Genomic DNA, 21,402 nt, shown 5'->3' with positions numbered 1-21,402 from the left:
AGTCTTTCTGTGTTTTATGTTTCGAATTGGGAAGGCGATTGATGATCTTTCCTCCCTCCTCTTCTCTGTGAGAATATTACTACAGTCTACATTCCTGCCTGGTAGGCTTTCTTCATCCCACTCCATTGCGTGTAAAATCCATACACCGGAGATCTCAAATGAATCCCAGCCCATTTACAGTAAAGCAGTATAGACACACTATGTGCTCCCCATAGTCCACACGCCCAACATGCAGAGCGGATATGCACTCTCCCTAAATGTACCCTGCAACCTACCCAGAACCCCTTCCCTAGCTGTGCATGGGCAGCTGCCTTATATTAAAAGGTAGGTTATAGCTCATAGTGGATTTTTAACAGAGCTTACAGTGTCGGAAACTCCATTAAGGAGGCTCATTCTACAGCAGAGATCAAAATACCGGGTGTCGAAATGCAAAACCTGAGTCTTTATGGGTTAGATCCCATTTTCATAACATCTGTAATGTTTGTTTATGTTTCATTGTGGGTTAACGGTTTGAGTGCTGGAGGTTAAACCTCATGGTGAATCAGAGTGTAATGCTGTCTTTATGTTTGCTGTTTCCTATGGTAAGGGTGTTACTAGCTGGGGACTTGCTAGTTTACTGTCCTTTAGTTTCCTTGCAGTTTGCTGTGGGATTCCCTCTTTGCTGGTGCCTTCACTTGTAGCAGCTTTGACCTGAGCAGGGCGTTGTGATTACTGGGCTTCTCTACTGCAAGTGTGGTGTTCGTGTCTTTTCTGGGACACCGAAAGTAGCCCAATTTCAACAGTGGACAAAATGGAATCTGCCAAATATGTGCTACCAGCGAAAATAGAAACTGACCATGAATAAATGGGCAAATATTTGTAATATTGATTCATACATCATAACGTCATCCTGAAAATGATCAGTCTGCTTTACATAGACAAGGTTTAACTGGGTCTGGAAGTAAAACAGAGCCACAAAAAGTAAAAGAAGGAGATAAAAACAACAATTTTAACAATTTCTTAATTAGCATGGGAGTGGTTCTGAGTAATAACAAAGAAACATTAGAGTAAAAGGGTGATATTAGGAGCAAATGCACAATGGTATTTGGTTGTAATGTATTCACTGGACATGATAAAACTATTTATGATGTGCATAATAGAGAGATTGGCAGAGGGTCGAACTGTCCCTAAAGAAAATGTGCTCTGTTGTGGTAATTTAGCATAATCGACAGGGGCAATGATGGGCTAATATTCTAATTGAGCATACTGGTATCCGTCATCATGTGCTGAGTGGGCTTCATGGAAATTGACCAAGAGATAATGTGCTGACTTGGCATGATGAGAACTGTTTTCAGTGCGCTAACTACACGCACTAGAAACTATGGATTATATTAAAACTGGGCATAATGGGAACTCACCATGTTGTACTAATTGCACATAATTCAAATTGTAAATAGGCATAACGAACACAGTAATCGCATGCTAACTGGTCATAATAAACAACTTGCAATAAGGCAGTAACTATTTACAAAATATGTGGAGGTATACCATTTCTAACACTACTACATACACAAACACTGATAATATTTATTCAAGCAGTTAATTTGCACCTTAAATGAGCATTTCCTTGTTGATTTCCTTCCATTCTCTGGGAAACGTATTTTTTAAATTGGTACCAATCAAAAATATAAAGGTGGCCCTGCCTTTTTCTTTTGTTGAAAGTGATTACGTATTTCTGATTTTAAATCTACTGACACTGGGCTGTGCCCGTGGTCCAGCCCCTCGCTCAGGCCGGTATGTGGAAGGAAAAGGAAGCTCTTTCCTGCACTGAAAGTTTAAAGTGGCCCCAGGCATGATGACACTCCCAAAGCTATGCCATAGGAGGAAATGACCATGAAGACTGCATGTTTGGAACGCCCTGGGTGCTCCTGCAGAGCAAACATATCTAACAAATCTGTGCTGTATTGCTTCATCAGGCAGGCAATTATGGAAAGGTCCAGAGGAAGCGTAGAATGCACCATCTCATCAGTTCCCTGTGATTTCTGCAGAATGTGTGGCTTCTGAGCTGACAATATGGCGGGGTTAGTCAGGAACCTTTAGGGCTCAGCCCACACAGAATCCTTGATTCAAGGGTTATGGTAATGCAATGCTGGCTATGTTGCGGATTCTAGCTATGCTGCCGAGTTGTACACAATATGGAGCGATCCTCCTGGATCATTGTAACTCTTCTGCAGTTTCTTCCAAAAAGGATGGGCTTCATAATGGAGAAACTGAAGGGAATGGGGAAAAAAGCGCCCCTTAAGTTTAGAAATTCTCTGTAATAATGATATGGAATGGTGCACCCCAACAAATTTTCGAAGTCCTCAATGTTGTGTCTTTGTAAAACACTTCCTTCTTTATTGACTTTTCATATTTATCGTAACATCAAACAAGAAAGCAACCAGCCAACGCGTTTCGTTCAAACCATTTGAACTTCATCAGGGCTGTAAATAATGCATGAAGGAGGACATACATAAGCAACATGCTCAACAAAACAAATACCATAACACAAACCAACACAATTCTTTGAACCAATACATAATGCACTAATAATCACAAACATAAAGCAAAAATATCCTATGCCATCACATTAAAACATTAAAATATATCCGGCATGTGTGGGAGCATAATAGCAGGGAAACTCCCCCAATGAAGGGGGCCTGCTGCATAATCTCTGTTACTGCTCAACGGCATTTGTGCACAAGCTGAGAGAATCACATAATAGAAAGTGGAGCGAGACAAATAAAATAATCTCATTACTATTGTTATATAAGTTGTAAATTACTTCCTTAGTACTCAACAAACCCCCTTTTTAGATCTTAAATCACCCATATATTATCTGATATATTGGATCAGACCATCTTCCTTAAATGTGTAGTGATGTATCCTTCATAATGTGATTCCATTCAATACGTCTCCTGGTTCAATTGCCACTCCTAGCAAAGTCGTATGCTAGCGACACTGCACATTGCTGGCCAAAAATCATATGGGGTTCCTCTATTTGGCACATATAACAGACTTATTTATTTTTAATTTAGAATTGAAAGAATTAACATTATACTATTCGTAATTATTCTTTCACTTTCAGTCTGTAGCTCTAAAATGGTGTCCGCCAGGTCTATATACAATGAGAGCCTATATGCAAAATCTAGATAAACTAATGATCAAGTCAAGCATACAAAGATGCCCACATCTCCAAAGCTTTACAAGTGATATATCATTCACAAACAGCAGACATAGGGGTCGATTAGGATGGCGGACGGAAACGTGTACCGTCCGCCGCGGAAGGTGGCAAGATACTCCGGACCTGTCCGCGGAAAATCCGCAACAGCAATTAGGATAAAACATGCAAAAAACGCCGACCGCGGCGTACGGAGCACACCAATCCCCGTCCGCGGCGGTCGGAGTACACCTGAGTCCGCGGCAGGCGGACGGAACAGTAAAAACACCGACCGCCGCGTACGCACATGACCGCGAATACATCCACCACCCCCGCGATACCTGCGCAATGTCCGTGTCCGCTATTAGGATAACTCCGCAAGTACCCCGGTAGTCACCGCCATCCACGTCCGCAGCGGTACAAATGCACCGAGAATCCGTGCACCACAGCGGAACGACAACACAAACAACATCCCTACTGTCAAACCAATGCCATACATTGGCACGGAAGTTAATCACCAAACACACGAAAAAAAACGCCCACCCACCGAAAACATCCAAACCAATCACAACACACAATGATCCACCGCCAAGCACCACACAATCCACACCTGGCAGCACTCCCACCTAGCACCTGACTGCCAATAACCATTCAGACACGGTCTAGACACACACCATAAAAGAACTCCCACCCACTCCACAACTCCTCTGCATCACAGCATAGCTGCTAGCAGGACACACCACTGAACTGAGACCAAAGAGAAATAGCATTCACACAACCCACACCCAAACACACCCACCACACAAACACCCACCACACCATTCTTACACACCACACACCTGCACCTCCCCATCCACGCAAACCCACACCCCGAGCACCACACACCATGGCACCAAAAAAAAAAACAAAATTCACTGACACCGAGTTGAAGGTTATGGTAGATGAGATTATCCGTGTGGAACCCCACTTATTCGGGGCCCTAGTGCAGCAGACCAGCATAGCCAGGAGAAACAGCATGTGGGACCGGATAGTCACCAGGGTGAATGCCTCCGGGAGCGTCCCGAGGACGAAGCAGGACATCCAGAGGCGGTGGCACGATCTAAAGACCCGAGTCAAAGCCATACGAGCCAAGAACTATCTCCGGGCTAATCACACCGGCGGTGGAACCCCTCCGGAGCCCTTACCCTACACCGAGTGGGAGGACAAGGTGATGACCATCATCCACCCTGAGAGCCTTGATGGACTTCCTGAGGGAGAAGAGGCTGGTAAGTACAAACCAAGCACCACGAGCACTACTACATGGTGTGCCTCACACAACTGTGAAGACACATCTCCCAGACCCCAACCCATGCATGCAGTCCACATACTCACCAACGTCGAAATCACTCCAACAGGCCCCCATGTCCATAGGGATGGCGGTGGTGGTGGGTGTGAGGGGATGGAACTACAACTCCCAACAGGCCCCCATGTCCATAGGGATGGCGGTGGTGGTGGTGGTGGTGGGTGGTGGTGGGTGTGAGGGGATGGAACTACAACTCCCAACAGGCCCCCATGTCCATAGGGATGGCGGTGGTGGTGGTGGTGGTGGGTGGTGGTGGGTGTGAGGGGATGGAACTACAACTCCCAACAGGCCCCCATGTCCATAGGGATGGCGGTGGTGGTGGGTGTGAGGGGATGGAACTACAACTCCCAACAGGCCCCCATGTCCATAGGGATGGCGGTGGTGGTGGGTGTGAGGGGATGTAACTACAACTCCCAACAGGCCCCCATGTCCATAGGGATGGCGGTGGTGGTGGTGGTGGTGGGTGGTGGTGGGTGTGAGGGGATGGAACTACAACTCCCAACAGGCCCCCATGTCCATAGGGATGGCGGTGGTGGTGGTGGTGGTGGGTGGTGGTGGGTGTGAGGGGATGTAACTACAACTCCCAACAGGCCCCCATGTCCATAGGGATGGCGGTGGTGGTGGTGGGTGGGGTGAGTACCAGTGCAGACAGAATCGGCAAAAAAAGTGAAAACAACCTGTCAAGTCCACATTACTCATCCTCACATTTTTGTTTTGCAGGTCATCCTAATCTGACAGCTGGAAGCAACACCCGCCCTCCAGACTCGCCAATCACAGACGTCTCAGGGGACGATTGGCCAGCCACCTCCGGGGCAGAGGATGATCCCGGCACAAGCAGCCAGCCAGGGCCATCTGGCTCCCAGGTCACCCCTGCACCAACAACTACGGCCTCTGCCATTGTGACAACACCGGCCACTGTGACCTGCACAGCCACCACCAGCACCACCTCCACCACCACCACTACTACCACCACTCCTGCCCCTGCCACCCTGCCCAACCCAACGGCCAACGCCGTGCCAGCGCCATCCCAGCCACGCAGGGAGAGTGTGAGGCAAGGCAGAGATGCAAGGCCAGATCCGGCAGGCAGGAGCATACGCCAAAGAAGACGGGAGGATACCAACACACCCAATCCAGTGCAACAGTCATTGGAGGCACTGGGCAGGGTGGAGGTGAGCTACCAACGTGGTCAGGCACAGGCAGACCGGGCCCACCAGGACTTTGTAGATAACACTGCAATGTTGGGGGCCATTGAGAGGCGGCTTGGCCAACTAGTGGACATCTTCACCAGGACAATCAGGCCACAAACAACGCCACCGCCACCGCCACCGCCAACGCCACCGCCACCGCCACCGCCACCGCCACCTGCGGCGGATGTGGTACCCGATGCCCCAGCGCAACCAGCTGACTCCGTACCGGCACAAAGACGGAGGGGCCGTCCGAGGCTGGAAGTGGGCGACAGCAGTGTGGAAGCAGCTGCCACACGCTCCAAGAGGAACAGAAAATGACTGTACCAGTACCTGCGCATGCCATTCACCCTGCCAACTATCCGGTCCCACCTGCCACAGGCCTGCTGTACTAGGCAGACACCACCCTATGTGGTGTCCGCACGGACATTTCATCTGCCATAACCTTCTACTCTCACTCCCCCACCCCTTCACTCATTTGTAAATATGCACCTACACCCATGCACAATTTGTAAATAAAAGCCACTTACTCACTCAATCATGTGTTGCCTCCATGTTTATTCACATGAATGCATCAGAAACAGATGTTACTAGGTACAGGTATCCAACTGGTACAGAATCATGGCGCTGCGGGAGTGACCTAGGGAAAATAGAAACCGCAAAGACACGTCAGGAAACATGATCACACTCATCAGAACACACTGCAGTGCAACATTTAACAACCCACACGCATCACAACAGTAATGGATGAGACGACACACATCATGGAGACGTGCATTGGCCACAATTTAGCACACACACACACATGCATGCATCACATAGCAGAACACAGAGATGAAGCACACCACTATGCCACAACACCAGCACACATTCACAGGGCATACCCAAGCAGCACAAGAGGAGCACACTCACAATCAAGGGAAGTAGCGATCAATGATCTGGCGCCTCTGGTCCACACCTTCCTCCTCACCACTATCCTCATCAGTTGACATGGCTGGGTCGGGAGGGCGAGGAACTTGCAGTTCATCAGGGTCCAAGAGCAGTTCAATGTTATAGCGCACAGCCAGGTTGTGAAGCATGCAGCACGCTATCACGATCTTGCATACTTTGCCTGGTGAGTAAGGCAGGGCCCCTCCAGTCTTATCCAGGCACCGAAACCTAGACTTGAGCAGGCCAAATGTCCGTTCTACCACTCGACGTGTCCTACCATGGGCATCATTGTATCTCATTTCTCCAGCTGTAGTGGGATTGCGTAAGGGACTGAGCAGCCATGGCCTGTTTGGGTAAGCCGAGTCGCCTGTGTTGGTGGAAGAGAGAGAGAGAGAAACATCACAACCTGCATTGTGGGGCACACCATGCCACACAGATATCAATCCTGTCACCACAGCATACTCACCAACAAGCCACGCTTGTGCCGGACGCAGATTAGCCATCAGTTGGGGGACCATGCTGCTCCGCATGATGTGGGCGTCATGTGCAGAGCCAGGGAATCTTGCACACACATGTGAGATGATGTTGTCGGCCTGGCACACCACCTGCACGTTCAGGGAATGGAAGTGTTTCCGATTCCTATACACCTGCTCACGTGCCCGTGGTGCAATGAGAGCGATATGCGTGCCATCAATGGAACCCACAACGTGTGGTATACGACCCAGGGCATAGAAGTCAGCTTTGACCGCTGCCAACTCCGCCGCCTGAGGGAAATGTATATAGTCATGCTTGTACAGCATCATGGCTGTCAGTACATCCCGGAGTACCGTGCTGAACATGGCCTGTGACATTCCCCCGGCATCTCCAACTGTGTACTGGAATGTGCCTGTTGCAAAGAAATGGAGTGCCGCCATCACCTTTTGCGTGGGTGTCATGGAACCTGGATAGGTTCTTCGCGGCTGCAGGTGAGGAGACAATAGGGTCACAAGTTCCAACAATCGACGGCGATCCAGCCTGAATTTCCGGATCACCTCCTCGTCCACCATATCCTCCAGCACAGTGTATGGGCGATGGACATTTGGAGCCCTCCTGTGTGGGAGTAGATGGAATGGAAGTCAAATCACATACAACGCATGTGTGTGCACCTCAATCACATGTCAACGCCCTCTACCAACATGTAGTATCCAGTGTATGCTTGTCATATGTGTGACTCCTCTGATTGTCAGGACAACATGGATCGACGTAGCAACAATGTGCATCCACTAGCAACATGATGTTTAGCAACATGTGCAATGCACACTGTCTCACCTCAACATCACTGCCAACCAGACATGTGACATGACCCACATGTGTAGGCCCAACATCACATGCACACATGCAAGTACATGCACACATACTAAATTAAACACCCCCCCCACCCCCCCATATCATGATGCACCAATGGCAACACCAGGAATGGTGGGCATACGGACATCACATGCATGGGGACACAATAGGCAACACACATGTACAGTACACAACAGAACCCCCACCATAGTCATCATCTGACACATACCACTCACTGACAACTGATTCACAGGTGCCCATACATACGGGATCTACTGTGTACATGTGAGGTACGACAAAATTGTGTAGGGTACTACCCGATGTGGACATGCACACGTGATGGACACTTGTGGCTCACCGATGCCCATGGTATGGACACACATGGGATGGAGCATGACATGTGTAGCCATGCAATCACGCACACAACCGTGAGCAGGCAGCTGCAGACAATGGTACAAGGTGCATCATCGGCTAAGATGCAAACATTGACCACGCCATGGCGGTGCACTGCATCCGCTGTTTACGTCTGGGCATACGCGGGCCGCCTTCGACATTCACATTGTCTGCACGTGCACAGACCGTCACGCCCACACACCGGCAAGTGCATGTGCAAGGTTCCGGGATGGATGGTCGATTTGCAACAATGTTGTATCACTGGCGCCTCCATGGCGGTGCACGTACACAGCGGGGGAGGTGCAGGCCTATACACCCTGTAGATGTACTCAATGGACATGCCAGTTCATGACCCCCCTTACAGTCACCTTGCATCATCCACCGTACACCGGCCGGAGCGGCCGGCCCATGAACAACCGCCGTGCCAGGCCCTGCCCAGGACCGCCGTGCCGGCCATGGCAACAACCGCCATTGCACGGCCCTTCCACTACCGCCGTGCCAGGCCCTGCCCAGGACCGCCGTGCCGGCCATGGCAACAACCGCCATTGCACGGCCCTTCCACTACCGCCGTGCCAGGCCCTGCCCAGGACCGCCGTGCCGGCCATGGCAACAACCGCCATTGCACGGCCCTTCCACTACCGCTGTGCCAGGCCCTGCCCAGGACCGCCGTGCCGGCCATGGCAACAACCGCCATTGCACGGCCCTTCCACTACCGCCGTGCCAGGCCCTGCCCAGGACCGCCGTGCCGGCCATGGCAACAACCGCCATTGCACGGCCCTTCCACTACCGCCGTGCCAGGCCCTGCCCAGGACCGCCGTGCCGGCCATGGCAACAACCGCCATTGCACGGACCGCCAGGGAATGCCGGTAGTGGAAGGGCCGTGCAATGGCGGTTGTTGCCATGGCCGGCACGGCGGTCCTGGGCAGGGCCTGGCACGGCGGTTGTTCATGGGCCGGCCGCTCCGGCCGGTGTACGGTGGATGATGCAAGGTGACTGTAAGGGGGGTCATGAACTGGCATGTCCATTGAGTACATCTACAGGGTGTATAGGCCTGCACCTCCCCCGCTGTGTACGTGCACCGCCATGGAGGCGCCAGTGATAGTACATTGTTGCAACTGAAGCATCCGTGCCTGAGGCTTGCACGTGCGGTTGCCGATGTGTGCCCGTGACGGTCCCTGCACATGCAGCCAATGGGAAGAGGGCCGCTGGCCGCATACGGCCAATCGCAAGTAGCGGAAGCTGTGCACCGCAACAACAGGGCCAGTCATTGGCCCATTTCACGATCACGCTTCCAGGGCTGACCAATTGCTGGCGACGTATGCCACTGACACGTGCTGAGGGCCCTATATATGTGTGTTGGCCAAAATGAAACTTCCTACCCTGGGGACCATTGCTGCCTGTGACCATCACCTCGACCTGCTGCTGCTGCTGAGCTGACCACCGACTGCTGCCTGTGACCATCACCTCGACCTGCTGCTGCTGCTGAGCTGACCACCGACTGCTGCCTGTGACCATCACCTCGACCTGCTGCTGCTGCTGAGCTGACCACCGACTGCTGCCTGTGACCATCACCTCGACCTGCTGCTGCTGCTGAGCTGACCACCGACTGCTGCTCTAGTGCCATACTCCGTGATCTTGCCATGTCGAGAGGCAAAGAGATCCGGTCTCGACCCTTCACCGCCGCGGAGCTTGATGTCCTCGTGGACGGTGTACTCCGCAACTATGGACGCCTCTACGGCGCACCGGGACGGGTGGTAAGTGCAGTGTGGGACATGTTGGTGTGCATGAGGGGGCCAAATGATCAGGCCTATTTCTATCTTAGCTGTGTAGTGTGGGCTAGACATATGTTCCTGATTGTGCATGGCTGCTGACAGTAACGTCTTGCCCCTATGTGTGTGACAGGCCACCTGTCCACTGACTTACACCCTTTTGTCTCCCATCATGGTAGGTCAAGCTGCACCTTCGCAAGGACCTGTGGAGGAGCATAGCACGGGAAGTACGGGCATTGGGGGTGTGCAACAGACGACATACACACTGCCACAAACGCTGGGACGACATTTCCAGGCTGAGCAAGAATGTAGCGGAAGTAACACTGGGCCTGATTCCAAGGACGCCCCGTCTGTCCCGACGCTCCATGACCCCTCTCATGCACCGTATCATTGCAGTGACGCATCCTGAACTGGCCGAACGTCTGAGTGCCGATCAACAGCAAACTAGCGGTGAGCATACTGTCTGTGTAGGAAACTTGTGAGTGCTATGCATGTATTGGTGCACAGACACACTATTGAGTTCCGTGTTGCGTATGTATGCCTGTGATGCCATTTTGGTCCCATTGGGTGGTACTCATTTGACATCCAGGTCCGCCATGTTGACACGCCACTTGCTTAGTAGTTGAGTGTAAAAGCACATCCCCTAGTGGTCCATGGCCCCATGGCAGAAAATGTGAGGATGACTGGTAGGGGTGGGCCATGTGCAGGATGAGGGCTCCTAAACCTTTGTCTGCTATGTGATTTGGCTATCCTGTTCCTTCTGTACGTGAGTGTGCCCATGACTCACACATCTTTTCTGTGCATTTCAGCTTTGACAGAGGACACTCAGCCACAGACGGTGGAGAGTAGCCGAGGAAATGAGTCCGGCTCAGACTTCGCACACACGCAGACTGACACGGAGGAGGCCAGCGCCGGAGAGGGGGACAGGACCGTCCCTGAGGACTCGCATGTGGAGACACCATCGTCCTCCTCGTCGGACACTCTTGGTGAGCCTGCACTGTTGTCACAGACTGGGAGTGGGCACTCATCACCTTCTGTCGTAAGACAGCACACAGGGCCCACACTTCCGCCAACTGCACCATGTACTGTTCGTGGCCGGAGGAGTAGGGGGAGCAGAGTGGCGTTCGGTGCAGGCACCGCTGCCCCTGCCACGGTGAGCCAAAATGCACTGTGTGCTGAGGCCGTTGATCTGCTGCGACAGCTGTGTGTGGGGCAGACCAATATGACAAATGCTTTCCAGGACCATGATAGGAAGTTGGGGCAGGTGGTGGCATTCATGGAAGGGATGCATGGCGATCTTGCAGGTCTACACAGGACAGTGCAGTCATTGGCAAGCAGTGTGTCGTCTGCAATAGTACAGTCAAACGAACAGGGTGCTACTTCTGTTTCACCATCTACACCGCTGGATGTCTCAGGGGGTAGTGATTATTCTGAGCAGGACTCAAATACAGGTTATTGCACTAGAAGCAGCGTCAGACAGCACGTCAGGGCACGCAGGGCACAGACCCCATCCCCTAGATCAGCTAAATCTGTTCACGTAGACGACGTCAGATGCACTGGAGTACACACACAGGATCCACAAGTGTTGTTGGGGGACATGCCTTCCGGAGCTACACAGGCATTCAACACGAAAGGTACTCCCAAGGCAAGGGATACTCACATGTCCATGGACTGTTCCTTGGACAAGGCCAGTCAGAAGACAAAGGCACCTACTAGGAGCAGGGAGACTCCCAAGGGCAGGCCCACAGCAGAGGTAAGGGACACTCCCAAGGACAGTGAGGAGACTAAGGCACCTACTGAGAGCAGGGAGACTCCCAAGAGCAGGCCCACAGCAGAGGTAAGGGACACTCCCAAGGACAGTGAGAAGACTAAGGCACCTACTAAGAGCAGGGAGACTCCCAAGAGCAGGCCCACAGCAGAGGTAAGGGACACTCCCAAGGACAGTGAGAAGACTAAGGCACCTACTAAGAGCAGGGAGACTCCCAAGAGCAGGCCCACAGCAGAGGTAAGGGACACTCCCAAGGACAGTGAGAAGACTAAGGCACCTACTAAGAGCAGGGAGACTCCCAAGAGCAGGCCCACAGCAGAGGTAAGGGACACTCCCAAGGACAGTGAGAAGACTAAGGCACCTACTAAGAGCAGGGAGACTCCCAAGAGCAGGCCCACAGCAGAGGTAAGGGACACTCCCAAGGACAGTGAGAAGACTAAGGCACCTACTAAGAGCAGGGAGACTCCCAAGAGCAGGCCCACAGCAGAGGTAAGGGACACTCCCAAGGACAGTGAGAAGACTAAGGCACCTACTAAGAGCAGGGAGACTCCCAAGAGCAGGCCCACAGCAGTGGATAGGACCACTCCCAAGGGCAGGGACACACACAGAGAGCAGGTGTCTGCTGGAGACAGGTGCACCACAGACGACAAGTCTGCTGGCAGGAACAGGGCGGCGAGCAGGGCACAGGCTACATCCAGAGACAACACTCCACCTAAGGATAAGGCACATCCTACGGACAAGGCATCTAGCATGGACAATGGCGCTATCAAGGACAGGCATACTTCACCCCTGGCTGCACTGAGGCTGATGTTTTCTACTAAACGCCAAACTGATGTCTCCGCGGCGGAGTCCCCCCATACCTCCACTCCCATCCAGGCCAGTCAGAAGCAGAGGAGGGTGTCCCCTGTTGTTGCATCCCCCATTACACATCATTCCGAGTCCAGGCGGCAGGCACAGAGCAAACGACAAGCAGGCTCCAGCACGTCCCCCGAAACCAGATCCCCGGCAGCAGTTGCTCCACCTATGCTGGGTGGTGATTCTTTGGAGTCCCCACCACTTGGCAGTCCTGTCCTGTCCAGGGTGCACTCACACCTCCCTAAGAAACGCAGACACACACCATTGACACCTGCCAACCCCGATTTGGCTCTAGGTGAGCTATCCCCAGCTCCCAGGCCCACCCTGCCTCCTGGCCCATACAGCCCTGTGGCTCATCATTTCAGTTGTCCCAGTGGCGCTGGTGCAGTTGACTCTCATGTATCAGATGGTGGCACAGTGTCAGTTGTGCCCTCTCCTGTTGCAGATCCTGGCAGGGTATGTGGGTCTATGGCTCACGTGTCAGTTAGGAGATCTGTGGCTGTGTTGCACACTCCTGTTTCTGGTGCTGGCAGTCTGTCTGGGTCAGTGGCTCACGTGTCAGTGACTACATCTGTGGCTGTGTCTCACACTCCTGTTGCTGGTGCTGCCAGTGTGTCTGGGTCCGTGGCCCATGTGTGTGTCACTCGGGCTGTGGCTGTGTCTCACACTCCTGTTGCTGGTGCTGCCAGTGTGTCTGGGTCCGTGGCCCATGTGTGTGTCACTCGGGCTGTGGCTGTGTCTCACACTCCTGTTGCTGGTGCTGCCTGTGTGTCTGGGTCCGTGGCCCATGTGTGTGTCACTCGGGCTGTGGCTGTGTCTCACACTCCTGTTGCTGGTGCTGCCAGTGTGTCCGAGGCAGGTAGTTCACGCAGTCCCCCTGATTCTGTGATGTGAGGTGCTGTACACTTCACTCAAATGTTAGTTCACATGGTGTGTCCGTTGAGAACTGCGTGGCACTCTTGTGGTCCCTGTGACGGTTTGGTAGGGACACGTAGTTGTGCTGCCTCTGATGTACCTGCTCTGTACTGCACAATGCCCTGTTGATGCTCTGATACTGCATTCTGCCCTCTCGTTTACTGCCTATGATGTACCTGCTCTGTACTCCACAATGCCCTGTTGATGCTCTGATACTGCATTCTGCCCTATCGTTTACTGCCTATGATGTACCTGCTCTGTACTGCACAATGCCCTGTTGATGCTCTGATACTGCATTCTGCCCTCTCGTTTACTGCCTATGATGTACCTGCTCTGTACTGCACAATGCCCTGTTGATGCTCTGATACTGCATACTGCCCCTCTCACGTGCTGCCTCTGATGGGCCTGTTCTGTGCAATGGACTGTTGATGCACTTTGCCCCTCTCACGTGCTGCCTCTGATGGGCCTGTTCTGTGCAATGGACTGTTGATGCACTTTGCCCCTCTCACGTGCTGCCTCTGATGGGCCTGTTCTGTGCAATGGACTGTTGATGCACTTTGCCCCTCTCACGTGCTGCCTCTGATGGGCCTGTTCTGTGCAATGGACTGTTGATGCACTTTGCCCCTCTCACGTGCTGCCTCTGATGGACCTGCTCTGTGCAATGGACTGTTGATGCACTTAGCCCCTCTCACGTGCTGCCTCTGATGGGCCTGTTCTGTGCAATGGACTGTTGATGCACTTAGCCCCTCTCACGTGCTGCCTCTGATGGACCTGTTCTGTACTGCACAATGCCCTGTTGATGCTCTGATACTGCATGCTGCCCTCTCGTTACCTGCTCTGATGTACCTGTTCTGTACTGCACAATGCCCTGTTGATGCTCTGATACTGCATTCTGCCCTATCGTTTACTGCCTATGATGTACCTGCTCTGTACTGCACAATGCCCTGTTGATGCTCTGATACTGCATTCTGCCCTCTCGTTTACTGCCTATGATGTACCTGCTCTGTACTGCACAATGCCCTGTTGATGCTCTGATACTGCATACTGCCCCTCTCACGTGCTGCCTCTGATGTACCTGCTCTGTACTGCACAATGCCCTGTTGATGCTCTGATACTGCATGCTGCCCTCTCGTTACCTGCTCTGATGTACCTGTTCTGTACTGCACAATGCCCTGTTGATGCTCTGATACTGCATTCTGCCCTCTCGTTGACTGCCAATGATGTAGCTGCTGTGGTGCCCACTTTGCCCATGCTCACGCATACACTGTGATTTAACCCCTATTTTGTACAATAAAGGTAGTCTATCAGGTCTCGTGGTCTGTCGTTGTCATTCCTGCTTGCGTACTACTAATGTGTATTTGTATTTGCTTCTCATCATGGTTTCGGTAACATGACACTCCCCCTCCCTACGTCACGTCCCTTACTGGTATTCCCCTGCAGACAGCCAATGGTTTGTGCCTTACCTGCGTCGTCGTCCATGGTGGGCCATGACTAGGACGTGGTGGATCGCGAAGAGCATCGGGAAAGCGTGTAGCGCTGGGTCCATGGTGTTGGTCAGCTTGCGGTGGGTATCTCTGCTATGTCACCTGTCTTCGCAGTGGGGATTCCGCCGTGTTCAGACAGGTTGTTTTTCCGCTGCGGTTTTATGTGTATTTTCCGCCATCTTGATTTGGGGGACGGTCTTCGACGTCAGTACGTACGGCGGGGCCTCCGGATGTGTTCCGTCCGCCACGGTCTCGTGTGTAGTTCGGCGGCGGAGCGTGCTTTTCCGTCGCGGACGGAAATTTGACACGTTTTCCTATCCTGATATGGCGGACGGAGTATCCGCGGCAGGCGGACACGGAAAAGGCTTTTTCCGCCTACTCCAGGGCCGCGGTGGCTCTTCCGTCCGCCATCCTAATGAGCCCCATAGTCCCGTAACTGACTAACCACTCCGTCCATCAGTTTTTTACTTCAGTTATTGAAGGATGTCCCACCGGAATGAGAGAGCCACATGACATGAGAAGTAGGCACATTGAGCAATCAGTCAGAGCTAACTGAAAGGGCCCCACATTAACCACAATGTTCCCTACAGTTGTGCCTAAATATCAAGCATCAGAAACTATCTGTGGTGTGAGAGGTTGCCTCCTATGATGAAAAATACGGCGATCTCTTGAAGGATGTAGAAGAGCCTGGGCTTGTCACATTTAAGGGCCTCATTACGAGTCTGGCGGTGGCGCAGGAGTGGCGCTCCACCGCTTTACTGATTACGAATTGCAAAGTTGTATCAGCGGTGGACCGCCACAGCAAATGTTGCTGAGCAGGGACTGGCGCAGTCCCGCTCAGCATATTTTGGGTTCTTGCACCACCAGCCTTTTCATGGCGAAGCGCCGCCATGAAAAAGCTGGCGGTGCAATAACCAATGGGGCCCTGCATGCCCCGCATGTCCCCCATGCCATGGGGACACATTCAGGGGGGCACTACATGTGCCCCTGTCTGTATTCCTCCCAGTTCCGGCACTGCATGGACATCACCATCCATGCTGTGCTGGATCTTTTTGGCCGTTCCCATTGTGGTGCCTGTTTTCAAGGCACCGCCATGGGTATGGCCAAAGTACCGCAGACTGTATTATGAGTTACTCATTTTCAACTCCTAATACGGTCGGCGGTCCTTGTCTCGGCTTTGGTGCAGCGGTGGCGACATTGCGCTGCTGCGCCAAAGCCGTAATCAGGCCCTGCACTGTCTAGCTCAGACAGCTTTAACTGCCTTGTGATTGATAATGAACTCAATAAACGGCAATGGCACATTGTGGATGGCTCCATTGTGCTTTGGATTTATAATATATTGAGGTGGGAATATAGTTCCATAATTTCCCATGCATGTAGTAATGATGTCACCCAGTGTCTGCTATGGACAATAAAGACACAAATTCCTTCTTAATGTCATGCTACCGGCAGCCTTATATGACATCAAGCCAATGCAAGTGAGACATGTTGGCTTTACCAATGCTTACTTTCAGCATGAACCCAGGCTTTCTCTAGGGCAACATCAATCTAAATGAATTCTGTTTTATTTGGATACACTAACATTTTCACTTTGCTATGCATTGTATAGATCAGGCCACAGCCCCCCTCACCTAGTAATGTGACTGATGGGCGACTGGATTATTTGTTGATTACCCATAAACCTATACTTGCACGTAGATATTTCCATCGAGTTGAAGGCCATTACAAGTTTAAAGAGAGCAGTTTCCATGGGCACCATCGTGAGCACTGTTGTGCGTCACTAAAAGGATGCTCTTTGTTTCAAATTGTATTCACTATATGTCTCACTTATCTCTGCTTTCTAAGATACACATCACTATCACTATTATCTGTATTTTTCGTTTTCAGCCCACATATTTTGGTAATTCATTAGGCCGACCTTATAAGTATGCTCTACTGTGGGGTAGATCTTACGAATTTTGTACAGGTCCGAGCTAGCTGTGAAACATTTACACTAAAATGTATTTCCTCTCACTTGTGTCTTGTAAACTACCCAATATCTCATGGTTATCTGTGTGGCATTCCATACAAACCTCAGTTAACCCATTTTCTATAGCAGGGGTCTCCAACCGGTTATGTAGTAAGAGCTTCTCAAGTTCATTGAAAGTCATCCCACTCTTATGATATTATAAGTTTTGTAATAGTGACAATAATGGATTGGTGACCTCCATATGCAAAATTGCCAACAGTGCATCATTAATGCATCAGGCATGGCTGTCAAGAGTAGTGTAAAAAAGGCAATAATATTACTAGTAGATCTCTCCAAAGCTGCACGAATAATCACATATCAGCTGAAAATATAGTTTGAAAATCCTGCGATTTCTCTCCAAACATCTGGTGATGATTTTTGAAAATACACACATTTTCATCTTGAATACACACTTTTCTAGAGAAAGGGTCAAAGAAATGTACTGGGAATTCATTCAGGTGGAAAGTGTGACCAAAACTGATGGACCGCACACCTTAGCGTTCAGAGATTTTAAACCCTGTCCTCAATATGATCACACTATTGATGAGATATTCCCAGCTATGGCACGGAAATTGTTTTTACAATTTAGATATACGCCACTTGCTGTCGGGGTGCTTTGTAGCAGATGCCGATCCCAAGCACCCCTTGATGATCAGTGCCTAGCTTGCCAAGGAGGACCTGAATCTCTGGTCCATTTAAATGTTATTTTGCACCTACTATAAAAATCTGAGATCTAAGTGATTATCCACCTATGCAGGTGTATTGTTTTTTTAGTTGGAGACACCATCCTGAGGTGCTATGAATTCTCAGCACTGACACTAGGAGAGTTGTAGTATTCGGTCTAGCAAATGCACTATGGATTAGATTCTCGAAATGTATTGTGTAACCTTTTAATCCAACTCAGTACTGTATGACGGGTTTTTGTACTTTTTTATTCTTTTAGATGTATGTTTTAGGTGTTGGACTCCCTGTTGTAATATCTATGTGTGGCGTGGGTAGCTGCCTCCTTTAAAAAATGTTACAACTCCTAAAGAAGAACCACTGTGCACACGTGGGTCTACATAAGATTAGTAAGGGTAATATCCCCTACAGCAATGCCACGCTCTCTCTAAGGAAGCATTATTGTGTTTTACTGTATTTTTATCCTATTTTAATTTTTTTTATATATCATGATTGCTATGTTTTAATTATCTTGTGAGATGCACTTTATAAGATCCCAGTGATCGAAAATAAAGATTATGATTATGATGATGATATTAATTCAAAGAATCAAAAGCTTCGAAATTAGTAGGTTGGTTTGCACCCAAGAGTGCACTAACAGGTAGCTGGAGAGCGACCGGAAGCTCACAAGCTAAACGTTGGAGAAACCTGGTCTATAGACTGATTCCAGGCATTTAACATAGCAATATTCTAGGTCTGGAAACAGACATCAATGAAAAAGGGTTGCCATAGGTCTGGACAACTCAAACATTAGATCTAAACAAGCATCTCGTTATCTGTTTTCAAGTTGTACAGGAAAGCTAGTCTCACACAGACGTGTAGGTGACAGCTTATTTTTCTCTCAATTTAAACATTTAATCCTGACTTTACATGCTAATTTCAACTTTGTAATTTAATCTTACAGAGTTTTGTTGCAGTAAATATTTCTTGTGAGACCCACCATGCAGCACCAAGGTAAGAGGCTTCTGACACTTATTTGCTTTGCTAATAACACTGGTATTTTATCACACATTTTTACCAAAATGCAAAGGCACCATGTAGCATAAATAACAGTTTAAGGGCCTGCAAAGTTGTGAAAAGGTTTTGCACTATGATTGCTACATTCATCAGTGTATTCATCAAATTGCCACCTCATTTGTGTATCCATTCATTAAAGTATGCATCCCTCATCCAGCAGTTATACAGATTCACTCTGCTACTTTGTTGATCCTTGAGTGAGGATGTATAATCTACATCTGTCAATCCAATATTGCACAATATTGATCATTAGCAGTTAAAAAACCATTATAGTTACGCTTTTTCTTAATTGTATGCATTGCGGATTGATTGTATGATGTGCAGACTAAATATCTGAGAAAAAATATTGTGTGGATGAAATATCGTGTCAAGAATATCGAGGACAAAATATCACGAAGGTAAGCTTCTATAGGTAAGCAAAGTTTTACTTTATATAACTCAACATAAAAGTACCTTGACGATATATATATCTTCCAGGTATGTAGATGTGGAGTTAAGAATAGTAAATCTCTACTTACCTATTTGCATTTACCTTCTCAATATTTTTGTCTTCGATATTTTTGACACGATATTCTTTCCACACGATATTTGTTTTTCCGATATTTTGTCAGTGATATGATTTTATAATGCTGACGAGAGATATCCTAATGAAGAAGAAGACCCAGAAAATATTGAGACAGATAAAGAGGAAGTGATTTCCCAAACAATTTGAACAAAGTGTGGAAAGCAAGACTAACCGTGGACAATTGCAGTATGTGTGAGAGGTGAGTTTTCACCACTTTCAGCCACTTTTATTAGTGCTGTTTAACATCTAGTGAAAGAAATAGTAGGTTCTTAGAGAGAACCATTGCTTCCAAAACATTTGAAACAAGGATGCGAACATCCTTATCATGATGCTGGAATTTATAAATATCTCTTTTGTTGTAGACAGTTCCAAAATGTCAAAAGAAATCTTACGACCATTGCTGAAAAAGACTACTTTGGTCAGGAATGACCAAGCCAATTTTAGACCAAATCCTAGCTTTCTTTAGCTAAATTCCCGGGGAGAAAAGCAGTTGCCTCCATTGCAATACCATATCAGTGTTTTACATCATCTGTGAAAATCGTGTTTTCCATCACCTGTGGGTAAGTTTTAACATAAATAGAGGAACTGTATCCATTTTAGATTCAATGGCTGATAAACTTAAATAGATTGGTTAACAATGAATAGGGCACTGTGGTGCTGTTGTAGAAAGCATTATTCAAAGTTGTAAACTATCCAGTTCTATCATAGTGAGTATTACTAGCAGGTTCTAATCTTTACTACCTGTCCTTCCTGGCACCATCACTGCCCTAGGTGAGCCATACCTTGAGCCTAGTCTATAAAGTGCTGCAAGGATCATCACTAGGCCTGGGCAGTAAATTCCGTTCCGCTTGCGGAATGTGGGTAATTTCGGGTTCCGCAGAGAATGCTGAATTGCCCAAAAATTGCACGTTCCATGGCTTTGCTGAATTTTTTGCTTGTTCGTGCTTTGAAAATGTGTGTTTGTGAGATATTTCTCCCCGAGCACACGAACAGCGTTCAGGAACAGGAAAAAAGCATCGCGAACACGCGGAACAAGCAATTCTGCGTGTTCGTGGAACTTTTGCGTACTCGCAGAGATTTTTTACTGTTTTGCGGAGCTTTGTGTAGTGCGACTACGCAAATTCTGCCCACCCTTATTCATCACTCTCTACTTATTTATTGATAACTCTGTGCCATCTCTTGTGCTCTAATTAGAGATCATTGGTTTGATCCATAGTTGTGAGCAGATAATATGCAGATGGCATTACATGCAGAAGAGAAACTCACAGTAGATTTAAGCCACATACCCTGGCAGTTGCCTCTGGAATGCCTCAGAAGGTGCTCAATCTTAACTTACTTAGATAGTGATTTTGTTGTTTAGGCCACAGACTGACTCTTGATCTTTGGCCAGAATTGATGGGACACAGTCCAAATCTAGAGGATCGGGTGTGCAACACTGGGGCCTGAAGCACTAACATCTATGGCATTAAAATAGCAGCAGTTACAAAAAGTGCTTTGTCAACTCAGAATGTTGAGGAGACTACTTCCATACGTATACTTTCTGACCAGATACAAGTCATCTATGCTTTGGTGCCATTGCAGCTCTTACTGTAATCCTAACTAAAAGTGCACCCAGAAGTCAGATATTGCAAAACTTTACAGCATAAATAATGTGGAAAAATGAATCAATTTTAAAGTCCTGTGCTTGGTCCTTGTATGACATTGGTCAGTGGTGTGTGAGGTACAAAGTGACTTGCCGCGATCCACATAAATCCCTGTAGTCCACATCAAGAAGCCAGATGATGGATGCTCAGTACAAACATAGCAAATTTGGAATTAGACCCTTAACTAATCTTGTAACACAAAATAAATGACATCGCTGTGGGAGCCAAAAAATTGGACTACCTTTTTCAATTAAAAAAAATGTTAAAGCTGTTTTTTGGTAATTAATTTTTTTCATAATTTCTTA

General features: G+C 49.1%; 1 protein-coding gene across 1 annotated transcript in view; it reads left to right on the top strand.

The window, feature by feature from the left end:
• PAX4 (paired box 4) overlaps positions 1-21,402 on the top strand; it is a 253,499-nt gene that overhangs the window by 13,659 nt on the left and 218,438 nt on the right. The window contains exon 2 of the mRNA XM_078656109.1: positions 18,777-18,826. Within this exon, the coding sequence (XP_078512235.1) occupies positions 18,814-18,826 (13 nt within the window). The 5' untranslated portion in view covers positions 18,777-18,813. The remainder of the gene's footprint in view (positions 1-18,776; positions 18,827-21,402) is intronic.

Source organism: Lissotriton helveticus, chromosome 1_1 (genome assembly GCF_964261635.1).
Source record: "Lissotriton helveticus chromosome 1_1, aLisHel1.1, whole genome shotgun sequence".
Classification (NCBI taxonomy): Eukaryota; Metazoa; Chordata; class Amphibia; order Caudata; family Salamandridae; genus Lissotriton; species Lissotriton helveticus.
The sequence above is the reverse complement of the archived record's forward strand: the minus strand, read 5'-3'. Positions and strand labels throughout refer to the sequence as shown.